Source organism: Callithrix jacchus, chromosome 9, assembly GCF_049354715.1.
Source record: "Callithrix jacchus isolate 240 chromosome 9, calJac240_pri, whole genome shotgun sequence".
In the NCBI taxonomy this organism is placed as follows: domain Eukaryota; kingdom Metazoa; phylum Chordata; class Mammalia; order Primates; family Cebidae; genus Callithrix; species Callithrix jacchus.
In genome coordinates, this window is record NC_133510.1 from 134958817 (window position 1) to 134980555 (window position 21739).

The 21739-nt window shown below is 47.6% G+C and overlaps 1 protein-coding gene across 4 annotated transcripts in view; it reads left to right on the top strand.

Annotated features, from left to right (window-relative positions):
• Positions 1–21739, top strand: part of SFSWAP (splicing factor SWAP) — a 96354-nt gene that overhangs the window by 7763 nt on the left and 66852 nt on the right. For all 4 annotated transcript variants that reach the window (XM_009004911.5, XM_017976509.4, XM_035258221.3 and 1 more), the window contains exons 4-7: positions 1142–1227; positions 8380–8605; positions 9892–10004; positions 11205–11340. In XM_009004911.5, the coding sequence (XP_009003159.2) occupies positions 1142–1227; positions 8380–8605; positions 9892–10004; positions 11205–11340 (561 nt within the window). The remainder of the gene's footprint in view (positions 1–1141; positions 1228–8379; positions 8606–9891; positions 10005–11204; positions 11341–21739) is intronic.

The window sequence follows — 21739 nt, forward strand, 5'->3', positions numbered from 1 at the left end:
TGATTTGAGGAAGATCTGAGGGTGACTTCTTTAATGTCCTCTGTTTTGAAACAAGAATCACAGGAGATCATTGAAATCCTTAAAAGTGCTAGTCTTACTATATTTGTACATTTCACTGTATCTTTTCAAACGTAATCATCTGAGTTGCTGAGATATACTTAGGTACCTTAGAATACAGAAAGTTACAATGTACCGTACCTTGTCTACCACATAGTAGACAAATTTAAGTAAATGGTTAATGAATAAATAGAAATTGAAAAATAATTGATGATTTGTGAAAGGTAATTTGCTTGGGTGGAGGAATCTTGACTGTTATGCCCAGGTGTTTTAGAATTCAAAGATGAAAATCAGTTGTCTAGGAATTGATTACCTTGTGTTGTGTTATGCTGTCAGGAATCCACAGAAATAGCTGGAGAGATACCTTAGTGATAGCAATTAAATACATACACACATACCTGAAAGAGAAGTGGAAGGGGAAAAGGAACACGGATTGAGTACCGGCTAAGTGTGGAGGATTGTGGTAGAGATGTTCACGTAGGTTATCTCACCTAAACCCCACTCGGCCCTGGGAGTAAAAGCTATGACTCCTTCACAGCCAGTGAGGAAGCGGAGAGCAGCAGAGACATTTTTCAGAATCCTGGAGCTAAGTTTAAACTGCAGCTACCCATGGACAACACAGGTTTGGATTGTGGAGGTTTTTATATGAGGAATTGTTTTCAGCCAAACAGAGCAGATTGAGGGATGCGACACTCGCATAGATGGAGGGCCAGCTTTTTACATGTGTGGGTTCAAATGGGCCGACTTCGGAATTCGAGCACATGTGGATCTTGGTGTCCGCAGGGGCCCTAGGACCAATCCCATGCGTATACCAAGGGAATACTGGACACTCCGACCCTGTACACACTCCTGCTGCACCACCAACCCCCCACCACCGTCTCTCCTGCCTCATTTGGAATTTTGTAAAGTGAGTTCCCCTTTATGTGGTGGAATAGAAGAGAAAGCTGAAAATGATTTCTAGAAGTAATGACAGAAGGTAAAGAAGCAGGGACAGCCAGTCACATGCTTCCAGCTTTCTGCCTGCTGTTGGCAGGTGCCTTCCTCCCTGCATTGTTCTGAATTTTTACATTTTCTTTTCATGCAGAAAAAAATGAGGCTGAAAATTTAGAGGAAAATGAAGAGCCCTTCGTTGCCCCCTTCGGACTGAACGTCCCGTCGGATGTGGAGCTGGTATGTGTCCTTGCTCATGAGCACTCATCCTCATCATTTGTCATGATTCAGTCTCGCTTGTGGAAAAGCTCAATAACGATGACAGCTGCTTTTTAGGCCTTTCCTGCTTTAAAATGGCTTGTAAGTTGGTGGAGAGAAAGATCACACCCTACTTCTTTTCCTCAAATAAAAAGGGAAGAATTGGAGCAAAAGAACTCTACTGGAGCATCAGGGACTCGGGAATTCGGTGTGTTTCAGAGGTCATATACTTGAATTCCCAGATTTTACTAGCTTGGAAAACTAAAAATCAGTGGCGAGTGGGCTGTTAACCACACATAGACGTAAAAGCACTCTTGCTTGGGAAAGAGTTGATTTCAGTACCATTGCTTTGTTCTGGCTTTTTAAAGTGTGATTTTTGTGGGCACTTCATGTTACATTTTCTTGGCAGTTTTCTGTGTTATGATTAGGTCCCTGAGGCATCTTCAGGCTGCCCTTTCACTGATGAAGAGGAATTCTACCCTGGTTTTCCTCCTCTGAGGGCTTTGCAGCCGGTTACTATCTGTTCAGCATTGACTTTCCTGCTATTTCAGTTATACCACATTAAATTAAGCAGATGAAGAGACTGAGACTTAGGACAGTCGAGAATTTGGCCAATAAACGGTGGTTGGGAACCATGGTCTTAACTGTGATGGCATGGTCAGTCGCCGTGCCTGATGGGATTTTTAGATGTGTTCTAGGGAGGTTTAGCATCTTGTTGCACGTGTGTACTTGGGAGGGACTCCAGTGTTCATGCACAGCAGGGAGTTGTTCTTGGACGTTTCCTACCTGGATTACAAGTGGCACAGGTGCAGGCGCTCTAGATGCTTGTTTGTGTCCCACATCCTGAATCCACGCTGCATGGTAGGAGCTGGGGAAACTCCATACAGAAGGAGCATCTCACCTCCCTCTGCTCTCACCTGTTGCCACTCTCATTTAGTTCACATGAATTTGATGGTTCTTGCCTTTTATTTTTTCCTTGCCCTTCATTCTGTGATGAGGTTCGATATAAAAAGCCTTGTGACCCCCGCCTCCAGTGCATTCCTCCCCTCCCCTATTCCTTTACGGGTCCTCTCCCTCCGTCTCACTCCTGCAGATACGGGTGAGAGAACGTTTGCATTTTGCCTAGTGTAGTTGCTCCTTGTACTGATCTGTTCCTGCACAGCTGTAAAGAAATACCTGAGGCCGGGCAGTTGTACAGCACAGGCTGAATCGGCTACACAGGGAGCCTGGCAGCGTCTGCTTCTGGGGGGCCTCGGGAAGCTCTGACTCATGGAGGAAGGTGAAGAGGGAGCAGGCATGTCTTGACTCATGGCCAGAGCAGGAGGAAGGCAGGGAGGTGCCACACACTTTTAAATGACCAGATCTTACCACAACTCACTGTGTCTCCCGCGGGAACAGCACCGAGGAGATGGTGCTAAACTCTTCCTGAAGGATCCACCCCCATGATGCAGTCACCTCCCACCAGGTCCCACCTCCAACACTGGGGACAACAATTTGACATGAGACTTGGGTGGGGACACAGATCCAAACTACATTACTACACAGGTGTGTTTCTCCGTTTCTAGTATTGATCATTTGCTATAGTTAAAGCAGAAGTTACTCAAAGATTGATATCCTAAGACTTGTATTAATTTCTGTGTGTTGGTGTATGTTGCATTCCAGCTTCTTCTGAAATATGCTTATTATACATGAGAGACACATGAAAATGTAGCTTTAAAAATCACGGTTGCCCCATTTTTATTAAATACTAAATGTTCTATCTATATTTCATGCTATAAAGTTTATGTCAGGTTGACTGTGGAATTTTTTTGCTTGTTTTTAGTGTTAAAGACTTTTAAATTTTCTATTCAAATATAAGTATAGAGGTACGAGAGAGTTGTGTTGCCTTCATTTCTCTTAAAAAATATAACGGCTTTGTGTTCTCAGCCAAAATTGCCTCACTAAGCTCTTGATGGTCTTCCAGACTCAAACACACATGTCACTCACTGGAGAGCAAAGTAAGTCTTAGTGTATAGCGACTTGCCGTCCTATTTTATAAAGGCCTCCTGAATAGAGAGCTGTCTGGGCTGTGTGGAAACTGAGTGCTTGACTGGTCTTTCATTTGCGTCCTTCACTTACTTTACGGCAGTGTCAGTATTTCCTTCTCACAGCTACTGTGACTATTCTTGGCAGTCATTCATTGCGTAAATTATGTGCTGTGGCGTCCATGTCAGTGGAGAAAATGTAAAGGCAGAAGTGTCTGCATCATAAGTTGTTTTGGTGACTAGGCCTCAGGGTGGTTGACTTGTGTTTAAGTTGACCGCTGCTGCCTCGGGCAGGACTTGGTTTGACTCAGCGACAAGGGAAGGTTGGAGTCATTGGTAAAGACAGCACGTACTTCAGGAGGTTCTTGGTTTTTAAACTAAATGTTGGTTTAAACCTAATGATAACAGGATCCTTGAGGCTTTTGGATGAAGAGTAAGAAGTTGTTAGAAATTATGGCACCGCAGGCTGGGTACAGTGGCTCACACCTGTAATCCCAGCCCTTTGGGAGACTAAGGTGGGAGGATCGCTTGAGGCCAGGAGAGACTAGCCTGGGCAACATAGTGAGATCACATCTCTATAAACAAGTACAAGTAATAGCCCAGTGTGGTGGCGTGTGCCTGTAGTTCCAGCTACTTGGGAGGATGAGGTAGGAAAATCACCTGAGCCCAGGAGGTAGAGGCTGCAGTGAGCTATGATTGTGGCACTGCACTACAGCCTGGGTGACAGATTGAGAACCCTGTCTCAAAAAATATATATACTTTTTTTAAAAAAAGAAGTGACGTCACCCCGAGTTGTGTTCTTCCTCCTGCTTGAGACACTGGGTCCTGCTGATCCTTGCCCTACCCGTCGTGAACTCCCATGCAGCTCTCCTGGCCCGGAGGCCAGCGCAGCCTCTGAGTTCAGCCCCCTAGGGCGGTCATATAGCTTTGTTTTCAGCTTTATGGGGTGATCCCATGTGTACATTTTTCTCTTCCACGAGAAGTCAGGGTCTGTTTCTTCATCCATCGTAGCCTGGCATTGTTTGTGCCAACGTGACACGTTTTATTGCTGTCCCTTTCCTAGGGTCCTGAATGCCCATCCTGGTCCTGCCCAGGGTCCCCACACTGGGCCTGTCCCCCATTGTGTTTTGTTGTGTTTTGGTCCATCAGGCACTTAGGCAGCAGCTGTGGGGCGGGAAGGTGGAGAGGCTGCTGCTCAGCCTGTCCTCTTAGCCACCTCCTCTCCTTAGTCTCTGGAGCAGATGGTGCCCGTGGGGGCTCTGAGCCACAGGTAGTGTCTGCCAGGTGCCCAGGGTCTCACCTGGCCTGCCTGCTCTCTAACACTTTACTCACCTCCTGGGAGCGAGAGGACCTCAGCACCACTGGTTGCCATGAGCACGATGCTGCAGCTCTGCAGGCCTGTTAGGGCGCAGTTCCAAGGGAAATCTGCTTGCTCCAAGGCTTCCCCACTTTCCTCCTGTCCCCACATTTTATGGACAAGAGAAAAGTGGGGAAGGGTTTGATAGTTGCTGTTAGGTGCAACATTTACTCTGTTAACGAATAATAACATAGAACCAGCCTTAATTGAGCACCTGCTGTGTACCAGACACTGTACTAAGTGCTTCTTTAGGCATCTCTCAGTTGATACTGAAAATAACCCTACAGGCCAGGGGCAGTGGCTCACGCCTGTAATCCCAGCACTTTGGGAGGCCAAGGTGGGAGAATCACTTGAACCCAGGAGTTCAAAACCAGCCTGGGCAACATGGTGAAACTCCACCTCTACAAAAAAAAAAAAAAAAAAAAATTAGCCAGGCATGGTGGTACATGCCTGTAGTCCCAGCTGCTCAGGAGGCTGAGGTGGGAGGATGGTTTGAACCCAGGAGGGGGAGGTTGTAGGGAGCTGATACGGTACCACTGTACTCCAGCCTAGACAACAGAGCCAGATCCTGCCTCAAAAAAAATAAAAAATAAACTCTACAAAGGAGATATAGTTGCTTCCAGATGTTAAGGTTTAGAAGGTTAAGAGTAACTGCCCTTAGTTAGACGTGTGAGGGTCAGGCCTGGGGTTCCAGCCAAGGGACCGACTGCGGAGCCCTGAAGCACTGAAGTTAAGCTTTGTCGGATCTGTGCAGATTAGAGCGTTATTTCATCATAATTAGGTAGTATATGATCACGGAAGGCGGGTGGGGAGGGAAGAAGTGTTGATTGGTTCTCCCATTGCTGTGGAGTGGTCGGCCTTTTGTTGGGATTTGCCAGGACTCCTCGCGTCTGATGAACGTGAGCTCTTGGTCCTCAGTGTCTCTTGCAGGCACCTTCTCCCAGCGCTTTGTCTTGTAACTGACTGTACACCTCTCCCTGCAGACTTGGAGCATAGAGTGATGTGTGTCCCTTTAGTCCTTATGGTTTCAGGACTTTTTTGTTTTTTGAGACGGAGTTTCGCTCTTGTTACCCAGGCTGGAGTGCAATGGTGCGATCTCGGCTCACCGCAACCTCCGCCTCCTGGGTTCAGGCAATTCTCCTGCCTCAGCCTCCCAAAGTGCTGGGATTACAGGCTTGAGCCACTGCGCCCGGCTGGTTTCAGGATTTTAAAGCTTATTTTGGAAGACTTTTCCCACCCCCAAGAGTTTGAAAATATTTTCCTATGTGTACTGCTAATATTTCTGTATTTGTATTTTTGCCTTTGAATTTTGACTCAGTCTGATACTTATTTGGGTTTCTGGGCAAAGCTGGTGTTTGATTTTTTTTCTCCCCAATCCCTTGAGGAGAGGGCTGGCCCCGCTGCCCCTGGGGTTCCTTGCTAATTTCCCTTCTTCATGTCCTGCCACCTCCTTCATGGTCCCCCGATGGGTCTGAGCTCAAACCTTTTCCAAAGCTCTTAGGAAACCTTATATTCCTGTGAGTTTTCTGACCTGTAGATATCTTAATTCCGCTTCCCAATGCCTCCTCTGGAGTTTGAGTTCATATTAATGGAATTTTGAAGGAGGGGGAGAGGTGTTAGCCCCCTGTAGGGGCTCCACCAGCTTCACTAAACAAAAGGCTTCCCCACTGGATTTCAGTCAGAAAAACATTTCCTTTCCTCAGGTGTTTGTAACATATGCATGTTTATATGTTGTCTGTATTTTTTAAATCTCATTGTGTACTAGGAATGATCATGATATTCTTAAATGAAAAACAGTTTACCTAAAGTCTGCATAATAAAGAATGGTTTTTTCCAAAGCAGGTAACTTTTGTTTCGTTTTGTTTTGTTTTGTTTTTGAGACAGAGTCTTGCTCTGTTGCCCAGGCTGCAGTGCAGTGGTGCAATCTCAGCAATTCTCCTGCCTCAGCCTCCCCAGTAGCCAGGACTACAGGCACATGCCCCCACGCCTGGCTAATTTTGTGTATTTTTAGTAGAGGTGAAGTTTCACCATGTTAGGCAGGATGGTCTTGATTTCCTGACCTCATGAACCGCCCACCTTGGCCTCTGGCAGTGCTGGATTACCAGCGTGAGTCACCATGCCTGGCCTCAAACCACATACTTTTTTAAATCTTATTCAGGGTTGGTAGCCAACCTGTGTTCATAAGATACTTTTTTTTTTTGTGAAGTTACCTACACATTGCTTTCTAACCATGGCAGTGGTAGTATTATGTAATAAATGGGCCTATTTTTAAGAAATTTTAGGCCAGGCGCGGTGGCTCAAGCCTGTAATCCCAGCACTTTGGGAGGCTGAGACGGGTGGATCATAAGGTCGAGAGATCGAGACGATCCTGGTCAACATGGTGAAACGCCGTCTCTACTAAAAATACAAAAAATTAGCTGGGCATGGTGGCGCGTGCCTGTAATCCCAGCTACTCGGGAGGCTGAGGCAGGAGAATTGCCTGAACCCAGGAGGCGGAGGTTGCGGTGAGCCGAGATCGCACCATCGCACTCCAGCCTGGGTAACAAGAGCGAAACTCCGTCTCAAAAAAACAAAGAAATTTTAGACCAACAAGTTGGTTTGGTCAATAAAGCCTAAACGGGGAGCATCATATTTTCCTTTAAGGATCGTTATTATGAAGCAGTCATAATTATTGATGTGTTTATGGAATATGCTCTTTTAACAATGACCAGCCAGAACCACTGAAAATCCAAGTCATGGTCCATATACACGCAGTGGGCCTTCAACATGGAATTTAATTTATTTGGGGATTAGTGAATAAGTTTAATTGCACACATTTATCCTTTTTAAGTCTGAAGGATGTTATTAGTTCAAAAATTAAATCAGATTAAGCCGTTTATGTTTTGTGAAGGATGAAGCCCTGAATTCATGAGGATAATCGCCGGTTTCATGCACCAGTGATTTCCTGGTGTTGATCCCTTTGTTGATACCAAAGGTATCTTAGATGTGTGGCTTTCTGTTTTGGTCTAACAAGGTCCATTTGTGGGCAGGAAATGCTGAGCGCATGAGGTCGTCAAGGTTACTCCTCAGCTCATGAAGGGATAAGGGAGGGCTTTGACACCGGAAGGAACTCACCTGGAGTCTCCCATCTGCTCCGGCCAAACTACGCGTAGGTGGTTTTCAGCTGGGGACACTGCCTTTAAGTGGGAATGGCAGTGAGCCAGGAACTGTGCAGGGGTGAGGAGCAGGGCTCAGGTGCAGAAGACAGACGTGGCCTACTTTTGTGGCTTTTGTTGGATTTCCAGAGGGCTGTGTTGTAAGAGGGAGCCCCCAGGCTGTGAGAGCTAGTCCTCGCTAAGCAAAGGGAAAGGGCAGTGATTCTGATTATTGAGAACCATGGAATGTGTACCCTCTCCCTAGAAAAATGCTTGTATGTAAAACTTGCGTACACAGAGGATTCGCAAACCCTCTGAACCCCATCATAGCTTAAAGACCCCTGATACACAGAAGGATGTTGACTGGGTGCAAAAACAGGCGGCCTCCATGGGTCTGTACCAAGGTGGCGTGGCCTGCCTCAGTGGGCACATTTTCTCCCCTGCAAAATGCTGATGAGATTTGCAGACAGGCAAGTCCAAACAGCCTCGGCTCTTCCAGCTGAAAGTCTCATCTCTTAAAAGTGACGGTGAAACCAGAATCATTGCTGTGTCAGTGAAATCACGTGGCCAGTGGACAAGAGGACACATGGGTGACGTGAACGTGTGTGTTTTCCCATAGCCGCCAACTGCTAAAATGCACGCCATCATCGAGCGCACGGCCAGCTTCGTGTGCAGGCAGGGAGCGCAGTTTGAGATCATGCTGAAGGCCAAGCAGGCCCGCAACTCGCAGTTTGACTTCCTGCGCTTCGACCACTACCTCAACCCCTACTACAAGTTCATCCAGAAAGCCATGAAGGAAGGGCGCTACACTGTCCTGGCAGAAAGCAAAAGCGACGAGAAAAGAAGTAGGTACAACAGCGTCTGTTCGTCCAGACTGCGGGCCCGCGTGGTGGGGACGGCAGGCGGTGGCTGGTTCTGGGGAAGGCATAGAGAAAGCCAGGCTAGAATTGCTCGCGTGTGTCTGCAGTCCCACCGCTCAGGCATCATCGTGCCCCTGCTGCTGCACCTTTGTTCAGTTCTTGGTTGGTATTTCATACGCAAATGAAATACCATTAAATATTGACGCTGTCAGAACATAATCATCTCGGTGGGAAATTTTTGCCCACATTTTGCCTTCTGAACATTTCATAGAGAAAACCGTTCCATCCCTGCTGGATTATTCATGCACCACAGTGTTCAGGGCCATATGGCACAATTATACGTGGCCACGGAAATGAACATTTTTACTTGGATTATCTGTTTTCAGCTATTTTTTATAACGCTGTCTCTATTTTGGAGTTCTTACTGCAAAAGCCAGCTGTATTTAGAATAAAGATGGTATTTTGACAAGTCTATTCATATATGTTTATATATGTGTATATATCTTCTATTGGATTTTTTTTTTTTTTTTTTAATCAGAGACAGAGTCTCATTCTGTCAACCAGGCTGGAGTGCAATGGCATGATCTCAGCTCACTGCAACCTTTGCCTCCTGGGCGCAAGTGATTCTCACACCTCAGCCTCCCAAGTAGCTGGGATCACGGGCACATGCCACCATGCCCAGCTAATTTTTATATTTTTAGTAGAGACAGGGTTTTTCATCATGTTGGCTAGGGTGGTCTCAAACTCCTCACCTCAGGTGATCAACCCAGCTCAACCTCCCAAAGTGCTGGGATCACAGGCATGAGCCACTGTGCCCAGCCCTCCGCAGAATTTTGTTTTCTTCAGCCAACGTCAGTTTTAAATCAGCTGTGTAAGTCTGATTGCAGGCCTCATCTTCAGGTTTGTTGTAGGTTTTTTTAGTTTGTCACTATTATTTTACTTTTCATAAATCAGTATGATTTTTGCCTTTAAAAAAAAGAAAAGAAAAGAAAGAAAGGAAAAGATAAAAGAGCATACAGCGCCTCAGACCAGCTGGTGCAGGTGCTGGCAGGGAGTCCCCAAATGGCCAAAGGTCACAATCATTTCTGTCTGGCCTGCTTCTGAACAAGTTGGGTGACTGGGGAAATTTTTCCGAAAGTGCTTTTTGGACAGATAACTAAGAAATGACTATATCCACATCTGCCTTTGGCTGCTTCTGAGTTTTTGCATAATTAATTTATACTTTTTTTCTCATTATACACCAAAATCTTGAAATGTGATTTTGATTTCAGAATCAGGGGTCAGCTCCGACAATGAAGATGATGATGATGAAGAAGATGGGAATTACCTGCATCCTTCTCTCTTTGCCTCCAAGAAGTGTAACCGCCTTGAAGAGCTGATGAAGGTTTTTATCTCATTGTTGAACTATATTTTTAATGCCACAACAAAACTTCTTCTAATGTAATTTTGGAAAATATGAAGCATGTCATTCTTGTGTGTTGCATCTTATTTTATCACCATTGAGGTATATCTGCACTTTTTATTTTAGCTGGGTGACAAAGCATCTGTTTCTTTGGTTTCTTACCTATCTATCTTACAAAATTCGTGAGCATTTGCTTATGATAATTTGATCATTCTAGTACAGTTTCGCTCTCTGAGATACTTAGAATAAGTAGAGTGTTGGTTAAGACTTGAAAATCATTTTGTTGTCTGGGCGGGTGTGGTGGATCACCTGAGGTCCAGAGTTCAAGATCATCCTGGCCAGCATGGTGAAGCCTTATTACTACTAAAAATACAAAAATTAGCCAGGCATGGTGGACACACCTGTAATTCCAGCTACTCAGGAGGCTGAGGCACAAGACTTGCTTGAACCTGGGAGGTGGAGGCTGCAGTGAGCTGATACCATGCTGCTGCACTCCAGCCTGGGAGATGGAGTGAGACTCTGTCTCAGAAAGAAAGAAAAAGAATTGTTTAGTTGTGGTTTCATCACAGAATTGGCCTTTATAGGTGATCAGGATGTATGCATCTTCAGGTGCTCTGGTACCGTCACAGATGGTTTTTCAATACATTTTGCACTTCTGATCTTCCCCTCCTCTGTGTGAAGAAACTGCCCAGCACTATCTTGTGGTTAATTCACACCCTCTGCCATTTGCAACATAAAAAACAGGAGGCTGCTTGATTTAAGCATCTGGTTTTCAGCAGTCATGCAATGTGGGTGACCTTTTGAGGGAATGATTGCTGATTAATTGGACTGGAAAAACCATTGGTGATTAAAATCAGAAACTCCTATAAGGAAAGACAGTTTCAGGGTTCACATGGGGTTAGACATTCACACTTGAATTGATATCAAACTGGTCTTGATTGTTCATCTGTCCTCTTCTTGGGGTTATTTCAGAAATTGAAACCCTGTGTTCACTCAGTTCCTCTGAGACTTATAGCCAGCTGGTACATTTGTCCACAGCTCGTTAGGACCTCCTTGGGTGCGTGCGAGCGTGTGTGTGTTTTCAAGGCGTGTACACTGTGTCCTGGGTGAGCCTTGTGCAGCAGAAGAGCTCTGCACAGTTCTGAATCCCAAACGCTCAGCCTGTGTCTTCTCTGTCTCCAGCCCTTGAAGGTGGTGGATCCCGATCACCCCCTGGCAGCGCTTGTCCGTAAGGCGCAGGCTGACAGCTCCACTCCCACCCCACACAACGCAGATGGTGCGCCTGTGCAGCCCTCCCAAGCGGACTACACGGCAGACTGTGAGTACTCACTGTGTGTCTCCTGACCTGGGTTCAGCTGCCGGGCTCTAAACCCCAAGCATTCTATCCTCCAATGTGACAAGCGTGGAAGCAGGCAGCCCAGAGCCAGCTGTGGCCACAAGGGAGAGTGCCATGTGGCCCAGTGTTGGCAAGATGGCTGCCCTGCTCCAGCATTAGCTTTGTGTTCCGAGGAGGAGAAGGACTGGTAAAGGTAGCTAGCTGGTCCGTCCATCCTTCTTTCCTTCCTTCTTTCCTTCCTTCCTTCCTTCCTTCCTTCCTTCCTTCCCTCCTTCCCTCCTTCCCTCCTTCCCTCCTTCCTTCCTTCCTTCACTCCTTCACTCCTTCTCTCCTTTCCTCCCTCCCTCCCTCCCTCCCTCCTTCCCTCCCTCCTTCCTTCCCTCCTTCATTTCTTTCTTCTTTCTTTCTTTCAACAGGGTCTCACTCTGTCACCCAGGCTGCAGTGCAGGGGTGGAAGCATGGTTCACTACAGTCTTATCCCCCATACTCAAAGAATCCTCCCACCTCAACCTCCCTAGTAGGTGGGACTACAGTCACTGTAACACTGGGCTACTTTTCATTTTTTGGTAGAGATGGGGTCTCACTGTGTTGCCCAGGCTGGGCTTGAGCTCCTGGGCTTAAGCCGTTCTCCTGCCTTGGCCTCCTGAAGTGCCAGGATTATAGGCATGAGCCACTGCTCCTGGCCCTGGCTCTGCCCTTCTTTAAAGATCTCCCCACAAGCCATACTTAGTGGCTTCCCCTACCTCAGTGGCTAGCGTGATGTCACGTGGTGTCCCCACCTGCAGCAGAGTCTGGGCAGTGAGGCCTCCATTAAAGACATTGCTGCCCTAAGCAAAGTCAAATGCTGTTAAGAACAGGGAGAACGGGGGGCACATAGTGTTGTCTAACACGGTTGCTTTCTTTAGAAAGGCTCACAGCAGGCCAGGCATGGTGGCTAATGCCTATAATCCCAAGGCTGAGGTGGGAGGATGGCCTAAGGACAGGAGCTTGAGACCAGCCTGGACAACATAGGTTGGCCATGTGCAGACCCTGCAGGGCGGTAGAGCCAGCTGAGAATGGCCATTCTGTGACGCACAGCCTCCCCAGGTCTGGTGGGAGCACGGTCTGAACCAAGGCATGCAGGGGTGGTGGTGTAGGTCAGAAGGCTGGGCAGGTTCCCAAGGGTTCACCGCAGGGCAGCCAGAGCCCACACACTTTGATTTCTCCCCACCTACTGGTGGCTCCCGATACCCCTGATGAGCCATGACAACTGCCATCCTCTGTGGGAACCCCCAGCTTACTCTATTCAGGCACCAACTGCTACTGCCCCCCGGCACTGACGGCACCCCACCCCTGTCCTCCTAACCGGACATGCTCTAGCGAAGTTGCCGCCTCCTCCCTCAGTACAGTGCAGTTGTTTTGAAACCTGTTGTCTCCCCTCTTGACACAGCAGGAGTGGTGGACACACACGTGAGAGTAAGGCAGCTGGGTGCTGGAGCCTGCTGAGAGTGCATGTCTGACGTTAGGGTCTATGGGTTTTAGACACACACTCCTGCACCAGCCATAGGGCAGAGCCCTCGGCATAGCGCCTACGGCCTCCTCACTGAGGCAGCACTTAGGAGCACCACCACAATCACCCGTCTGGGATCTGGAGGGTCAGAAGGTGGGGCAGGTGTCCTCCTCCAGTTTCCAAGAAGAGCCAAGAGCTAGAACCTGGGATCTAAATCCCTGTAAAACCTAGCAGAAATCAGTGTAAACCTGGACTCAGCCTCTGGGGCAAGTGGCTGTGGTGTGGCAGTAGTCAGGTCCTCCAGCACTATGCGAGCCCCAGTGCCATCAGCCCCGCCTCCTCATCTGCAGAGCTTCTGGGGCTCCCAGCTCACCCACACCCCCCTGCTCACCATCTTCTTGCTGCCCTTTGAGTGTCTTGTTCTGCCTGCCTTCTGCTTCTGTGTGCTGTTGAGGTTCTGTGGATGAAAGTCCCTCCTGACCGTGTCTTCACCTTCCTGGGTTTTCTGTGAAGTCGTCGTGGAATTTGGGGTCCTATGTGGCGGGTCGTTGGCAGTTGCAGGTGGAGACAGCAGTCATTGCTGCACCCAGGTTGGTCATGATTAGGGACGTGCCCGTGATGCATGTGTGACTACCGTGTGGTTATCGGTTTGTAATCCGTCATTGACAGCAGCATTTATTTACAAATAGAGTTCAAGTAGAGGGAAAACTGGTCATCGTTTTTGGGTTTAGTTCCCCTGTGTTAAAGTTCACGATAATAATTCTATGTTCATTATTTGTAGTTAGGTTACAAAACTAACCCGGCGTCAGGTGATCCGCCCACCTCAGCCTCCCAGAGTGCTGAGATGACAGGCGGGAGCCACCGCGCCTAGCTGCGTCGCTATTATACTTAACAAAGTAAAATTAAAGTTCCTAGAAAAGTGTAACGTTTGAAACACCATGACACAGAGGACAAGAGCAGCCTGTGACGTGACCTGTTCGTGGCAAGCCCAAGCCTGTGCAGCTCTCCCAAAGCTCCTTCTCTCAGACTGTTGCAGGGACGTCGCTGAGTTGCTTGAAGAAAAGACCCTAACTCATGGGCTGTGTGCAGTGAGCCTTTGTGGATGTCGTGTATGGCGTTGATGGGCTGTTTTGAAATTACGGCTTCAGCCAGCTCAGAGGAAGGTGTGGGGGGCCCCTTTCTGTCTTGGGCACCCGCAGCCCTGCACAGGAGAGCTTGAGCAGAAGCAGGTCTGCGGGTTCTGCCGCCCGTGGCTGCTCTCGGCCCCTCCTGCTCCTCTGATGGACCCAGTGTGTTCCCAGAAGTGCTGTCCTTTGGGGTTTCGCAGCAGGCCTGTTACTCTGCATCTCTGCTGTGTGATTTCCCATCCTCTGGGCATGCATGGCCTTGCTTCTTCAACAGCCAGCTTTCTCCACAACCCTCGGACATTGAGTCATTTTCAGAAGAGGGCTTAAATGGTGGACTTTGCACTTGGGGAAGTACTCTAGGGGGTGACTGGAGAGAAAGCTGTCCGGGAAATTACTGACATTACTGGTAACATTTTGGGGGACTGTCAGCTGGGGTAAACCTGGGGCCGTGGAGTCTGGAAAGGGGCGGGGCTAGTGTTGGGGAGCGTGTCGCCTTCCACAGCACCCAGTTACCTGTCCAAGGACAGGAGTTGTATGTGAGGGAGGAGACGGGATTTAAAGCATGCGGACACTCATGTCCCACGATGAAAACAGAGCTCTGTGACAGGCATTCCAAACCACTGCCAGCCACAGACACCAAAGGACATTTTGGCCACAGACTTGAAACGTCAGCTCTGTGAGAGCAGGCTGGGGGTGGTGCAGTCTCCCTGGGACTTACTGGGGAGGTGCGTATTATCAGGAGTGCCTCACCCTGTGAGAACTTTCCCGTGTGCGTCTCTGCCACCTCCTCCTCCTCCCATTCCTGACACGAGGAGTGAGGGGTGGACTGGCAGGTCTATAAGGTGCCTTTCACATCGAGGGTTTTAGGAGTTTCAGTCCAGCTTTGCAGGGAGTGGCAGTTTATTGTTTGTACAAGGAAATGTCATGGTCATAAAGCACAGCAGGCATCCCGAGAGCCAGGCAGCGACACTTCACTGCTCCAGTGCTCAACAGGGCTGCCTGAGCAGGGCATTCTCCTCACCCCTGAGGGATGGAGCCAAGGCTGGAGGTGGGCACAGCTCCATGTTCTTGGGGGTTTCTTCACTCTGTTTCTGGGGGGCTCACAGACTGCAGCTGTATTCCTGAAAAAAGGAGGAGGCCTGTCACAGCATCTGTGACAGCCCAGAAGGAAATAAACACTCCATACAGTCCCCTCAGGGCAGACACAGAGGGCTCCGAGGTGTGCAAAGAGCGTGGCTGGGCTGATCTTCCTGCCACAGTGCAGCAGCCCTCCCGGGCCTGGGTCCGGTCACCTGTCCCCTGCACTCCCCATGCAGCTTCTTCTTCCAAGGCGTGGCCTCCAGATGACCTACCTCCTAGATACAAACAAGACACCAAACACACACGGGAGCCCTGAGCCCACCCTGGGATGGGGTGGCACGTGGGAGCAGCTCAGCACCCTGTGTGTGACTTGCCCCCATCATCCGGGAACTTTGCTCCTGTCCTAGGTGAGTGTCCTAGGTGAGACCCGACAGCTCAGGTGACAGGGACACCTGACAAAGAGGCCGGGGAAGCATCAGAGCCTCTGCTCTGATGGATGCTGGGTGGAAGGGCCCCTAGCACAGAGAGCGTGTTCGTCGCTGGCCTCTGCTGCCCTCGAGGACTTGAAGGCTGACATTGGGCTGGGTGTGGCTTGTATGTAGGACAGAGCCCACACACTGGATTCGTGTTTCTCCCACAACTTAGAATAGCAAAGTTACAAACTCTGGGTTCTTGTAAAGACTAGAATGATGAGAGATCGATTCAAGATGGCCGACCACTAACAGCTCAGGATTGTAGCTCCCAGTGAAAGCTCAGAGAACGAGACGACGCCACATCTTTAGACGAATTTTCGTCACTCACCGATTAGCCAATTCCCAGTGGAGGAGCCCCACGGGTCGCCAGCGCGACTCTTGTGGCCGCCGCAGCGGTTTTGCCGGCGTCTCGGCGCAGCAGCTCTTCACGCAGAGCCAACGGGACTGCTTCCCCTACTGACCAGAGTTTGGAGCTCCGGGAAGTCAGAGCCGCTTGTTGCGGACTCAAGAGGGAAGCCAGACCAGAGATTCCTGGGCAGAAGAGCACCATCAGTCTTATCACTGCTATTTAGGCTGCCACAGTGGGTGGCTCGGATCCCAGCACTGGGAATCAGTAAGTCGGACGTCGACTCAGAAAACTAATTAGAAAGGCGGTTCATCTATAATGAAGGGAAAAAAACAGCCTAAGAAGGCCGAGTATACTCAAAATCAGAACCCATCAGCAACGGAACAAGCCCTGATGGAAAGGGACTCATCAGCAGCGGAACAAGCCCTGATGGAAAAGGACTCATCAGTAACGGAACAAGCCCTGATGGAAAAGGACTGTGTTCCATTATCTGAAGTAGGCTTTAAAAGGTGGATGATAAGAAACTTCTGGGAGTTAAAGGAACTTGTTCTAACCCAATGTAAAGAAACTAAGAACTTGGAAAAAAGGTTCGATGAAATGTTAAAAAGAATAGACAATATAGAGAGGAATACAAATGAACTTATGGAGTTGAAAAATACAACACGAGAACTGAGTGAAATATGTACAAGCTTAAACAGCCGAATGGATCAAGCAGAAGAAAGGGTATTAGAGGTCGAAGACCAACTTAATGAAACAAAACGACAAGACAAGAATAGAGAAAAAAGGATAAAAAGGAATGAGCAAAGTCTCCAAGAAATACGGGACTATGTGAAAAGACCTAATATACGCTTGATTGGTGTACCTGAATGTGACGGAGAGAATGAAGTCAAGCTGGAAAATACTCTCCAGGACATTATCCAGGAAAATTTTCCTAATTTAGCAAAGCAGGACACTATTCAACCCCAGGCAATACAGAGAACACCACAAAGATATTCCTTAAGAAGACCAACCCCAAGGCACATAATCGTTAGATTCACCAAGATCGAAACGAAGGAGAAAATATTAAGGGCAGCCAGAGAGAAAGATCAAGTTACCCATAAAGATAAGCCTATTAGGCTTACAGCAGATCTCTCAACGGAAACCCTACAAGCTAGAAGAGAGTGGGGGCCAATATTCAATATACTTAAAGAACAAAACTTTCAGCCCAGAATTTCATATCCTGCCAATTTAAGCTTTACATTTGAAGGAAAAATAAAATCTTTTAGGAACAAGCAAGTACTCAAAGATTTTATTACCACCAGGCCTGCTTTACAAGAACTTCTAAAAGAAGCATTATACACAGAAAGGAACAACCAGTATGATCCTTTCTAAAAATACACCAAAAAGTAAAGAGCATTAACATAAAGAAGAATTTTTATCAACAAAAGGACAAAATAGCCAGTTAATATCAAATGGCAGCAACCCTAAAGTTAAATCAACCAAATCTCCCAATCAAAAGATACAGACAAAATCCAACGGTATATCCAAAGATATACATAGACTCAAAATAAAGGGTTGGAAAAAAAAAAGTACCAACCAAATGGAGAGCAAAAATAAATAAATAAAAAGCAGGAGTTGCAATTTTCACATTTGACAAAATAGATTTCAAAGCTATAAGGATACAAGGGTAAAAGGATTAATGTAACAATAAGAGATCTTAACACCCAGATACATAAGACACATAGTGAGATTTAGATTCAACGAGACAACAAATTGATAACGATATCCAGGATTTGAACTCAGAGCCAGAACAAATAAACACAATAGAGGTCTCCATTTTAAACACATAAAATATGCATTAACCACTTTAAACACTCAAAATATTGATCGGCCATTATTGAAACCCATTTTAGGAATGAAGTAATATTCCTTTTTCCCTCTTTTTCTTTTTTTCCCCTTCTTTTTCTCTTTTTCCCTAAAAAAAAAAAAAAGAATTAGGGTCTGGGTCAGGGCCAGGGCTGGAATTATGGTTAGAGGTGTGGTCATGGTCAAGGTCAAGATCAAAGTCAGGGTCAGAATTAGGGACCAGGGTATGGATCGGGGTTTAGGGTCAGAGTCAAAGTCTAGGGACAGGGTTAGGGTTAGAACCAGAGCTTTGTTCTCCTCAGGACCCATCCAAGGAGAGGCCATGGTGTTGGAGCCCTTGGTAGCATGTCCACAGTGAAGACCAAAGTTTCATTCAAAAAAAAAAAGACTAGAATGAATGTCTCATGTAACCATGATCTAACCCAAGAGGACTTTAAAATGAATGTGAAGGAGAAATGAGAAGAGGACTTAAGATCAAAACGGGAGTGACCAGGAGGTCAGAGAGGCAGCTGCCCGCCCCACACACTCCCCGCTTGTGAGTCGGGCCTCACTGTTGTGTTAACTGCACTGCTCTCGTAGAGCCTGTTACAGTTTTGAGTTACACAGTCATGCGTGTGCTTGTGCATGTGAGAATGCCCTGTGGACCCGGAGCTCCGTGAGGCAAAGGCTGGGACTGTCTCACTGACCAGTGTGTTCCCTGTACCTCCATCCAAGGGGCCCCAGAGCTCCCAGGAGCATTTACTCAGTAACTTCAGAAAAGTGAAGAGCAGAAGTTCCAAAAGTACCTCGTGTTTCCTCGGAGAAATCACCTGCGCAGGAGTGTTGGATCCAGCTGGCGTGCAGATCAACAGCTCTCCATTCATACACACATGTACGCGTGCACGTGGATGCTGTGGAGCAGGCATTGGAACACAGCAGAGCTGCTCCTGCAGCCGCAGATGGCATCTCAGCCACATGGGCATTGGGGGAGGCCTGCCCCGAGAGGCAGACCGGTCAGGCCAGCAGCAACTATCCGTGAGGGTGATGCTCATGCCATAGCCTTAGGAGCAAGCTGTTGCCACACAGTCACAGAAGTGGGAGGCAGCCGCGGGGTGGCATGGCCACGGGAACCCAGACTCTCCACAGAGAGGCTGGCGAGAGGCTTCCCTGGCCAAAAGCAGTGACAGGTATTTGCGTTTGGGGACAAGAGAAACTGGAAACTACAGAAAAGCCCAAAAATCACCTCCCCAAGCGAAGAGAACCGTCGTAGCCATGGCTGTGTCATCCTGCACACGTGACTGAAGAGTTGTATGTGCGCTTTCTGAGGGGCAGCCTTTATGGTGGGCTTTGTCATGGCTGGATGACTGGGCCGCTGCTTTGCTTCTCTAGGCCTCAGTTTAGCCCTTTGCACCATCAGGGTGATTATTGAAATAACAGAAGCACTCTATCATACTCTGAATGGAACACCACTTAATTCTGGAACATTTTGAAGGTTTCCTATTGCTCCTATGAACCCAGGGAGAGTTTGAGAAGCAGACATGATGAACAGAAGACACGATCACGAAGTATGATGCTGCCATCGAATGCCTCTCGGGCATCATAGTCGACCCTTTAAACAAAAGAGGTGGTTAAAACAGGTCTGCACCTGCTGTGTGTGGACCCAGAACATGAACATACACTGTGGCTGCACCCCTCGGTGGCTGTTCCCTTGCTCTTGGCGTCCTGTGGTCCTCACGTGAGCCGCACCCGGCGCGCAGAGCCCTGGCTTCCAGTCTGGGGTTCTGTAAAGCGATGCTGGGTTGTCTTGGGTCAACGGCTTGACAGTTATTCCTCCCTCCTCAAGTTGCACTATGGCTTTTTACACAGGTGACCTTTCTCCAGTCTTCTCAAAGTATTCAGCTTCATTTCCACAGAAACAGTAATTCTCATGTCTCACTCAGATTTTGTGTTTGCATAAATTTTCATCAAACATACAATTGTAGTGAGTTTAGCTGGAAAAATAGTTTAAGAGAAAAACTCTACTGTTGAAAGCAAAAAGGCCCAGGCTCTGAAGAGACACCTCTTCTCCCTGGTGTTTGTCGTGGCACCGGCCAACCCAGCAAGATGGAGCTGCCCGTCCAGCCAGAGTGCTTCTGCCGTGTGTTTCAAACAAGGCGGCGCCAGCGCAGAAATCCACAGCCCCGCAAAGGGAAGGCATGGATGAATGCCCCAGAAACGGATTCGAATCTAAATAAATACGCAGAAAAGGAAACAGCAAGCTGACAGGAAGGGGTGTTCTGGGTCAGGAAGAGCTGTTTGGCAAACATCACATTAAAGCCTCCCTTTTGCCCAACAGCAGAATCACCTCCAGATGGAAATGCCAGATGCGGAAATTCTTAGGAAAGTAATGACACTGCAGCAGAAGGAAGCATCGTCTGTTTTCAGCCAGCAGTTATATTGAACTAATGTTCTTAAAGTTTTGAGGAGGAAAAAACCACCTGTATGTCTAAACAGCTTTTATAGTCACACAGGAAAAAAACCTGATAGTCCAGTAGAAAAATGACGTGCAGTGTGAATAATTCACAGGGGTAAGAACGGCCAGATGGTTTTTCAAGGCTCACCCTCCCTGCCTGCTCACAGGCATCGATCCTGTCTGCTGACCTAGAACCTGAAATCCATAGTCAGCACTGTTCCAGTGCTTGGGTTCCGCTCAGCTGCTGCGAATGTGTTAGGATGTAAGGCTTAGTATCACAATAGAAGGGAGCACACTCACAGGCACACACGACCCTGTGCAGGCCTGAGACTGAGGATCAGATAGGCTGTTGGAATGTTATTTTGTATATATGAGTTTGGGCACCTTAATAATAGATTAAATAAAAGAAATGCAGAGGAAACCTACAATGACGTGCCGTTTTTTAGCTGTCACTTCTTAAGCAGAGAAAGAAAAGGTGGCAGACATTTACTATTGGTGGGAGTGTAGATTTGGGCCAGCGATGTGGTACTTGTGGAGGGTCAGCGGGCAGTCTGTCCGAGTGTCAAATGCACGTGCCTCCAGCCCAGGATGACTGCTGCTCTCGGCGACTAATACATGGGTGAACATAGACACAGAGATATTCATCAGAGTATGCTTTTAGTAGCGGCAAAAGACCAAGACGACCCGCATCCTCGGCAGAGGACTAATGGAGTCCCTCTGATGCACTCTCATGGTGGGCTGCGGGGCTCTGGGAGTGGACCGGGCCCGAGTGCTGCGGCACCGCCTGTGGGAATGCCTCTTCCAAGGATGGAGACAAGGTGACGCAAGGGGAGGGCAGCAGGAGGTGGTCTGCTCTCTTCGGAAGGGAAGGGAGAGGAGCATGTGTTTCTGAATCAGCACCAAAAAGGACAGGTAAGAAACTGGGACTGGTGGTCAGCACTGAGAGGGGAACTGGAAGGACGAGGTCGCGGTTGGGCTGACTCAGCTGCCTGTTGGTGCTGCTTGAATTTTCACAGTGTGACTCGTCACCTTCTCAAAACATGCGGATTGACCTGGTGCTTATTTTGAGACTAAACTAGTATCCCGAATGAAATCCTTACAATTCTGTGATTTTAATGATACGTGCTTTTATAATGTGAGGTGTTTCATCAGCCCACTGTGTTTTGTTTAGGCGAAGTGATCCCTGTGACTTCTTTTTCCCCATAATGACTTGCATGCCCAGTACTGCTGTGTCTCGTGGGAGGCTGTTGGGCCCCTGAGCTTTTCTGCCTTTCATATTGCTTGGTATTTAATAATCACTTTAGGATATACTTAATCATTCTTTCTTATTTGCTTCCTGCTGATATTTTCCTACATTTTGGCAGCCTGGAAAGAAAAGCATCTATTTTTATTTTAAAAGAGGTTTTTCCTTAAAGTCCAACAGAATTTTATTTATTTTTTTTTCTAGGAGCCCTTTAAATATAGATGTGTAAAAACTATAACAATTTATTTTATGTATTAATCAGCCTGACAATGAACTACTTTGCATCCCTCTATTTTTCATTACTCACTTGTCTTCTGCTGTTACAGATCCTTGCAGAAGAGTATAAA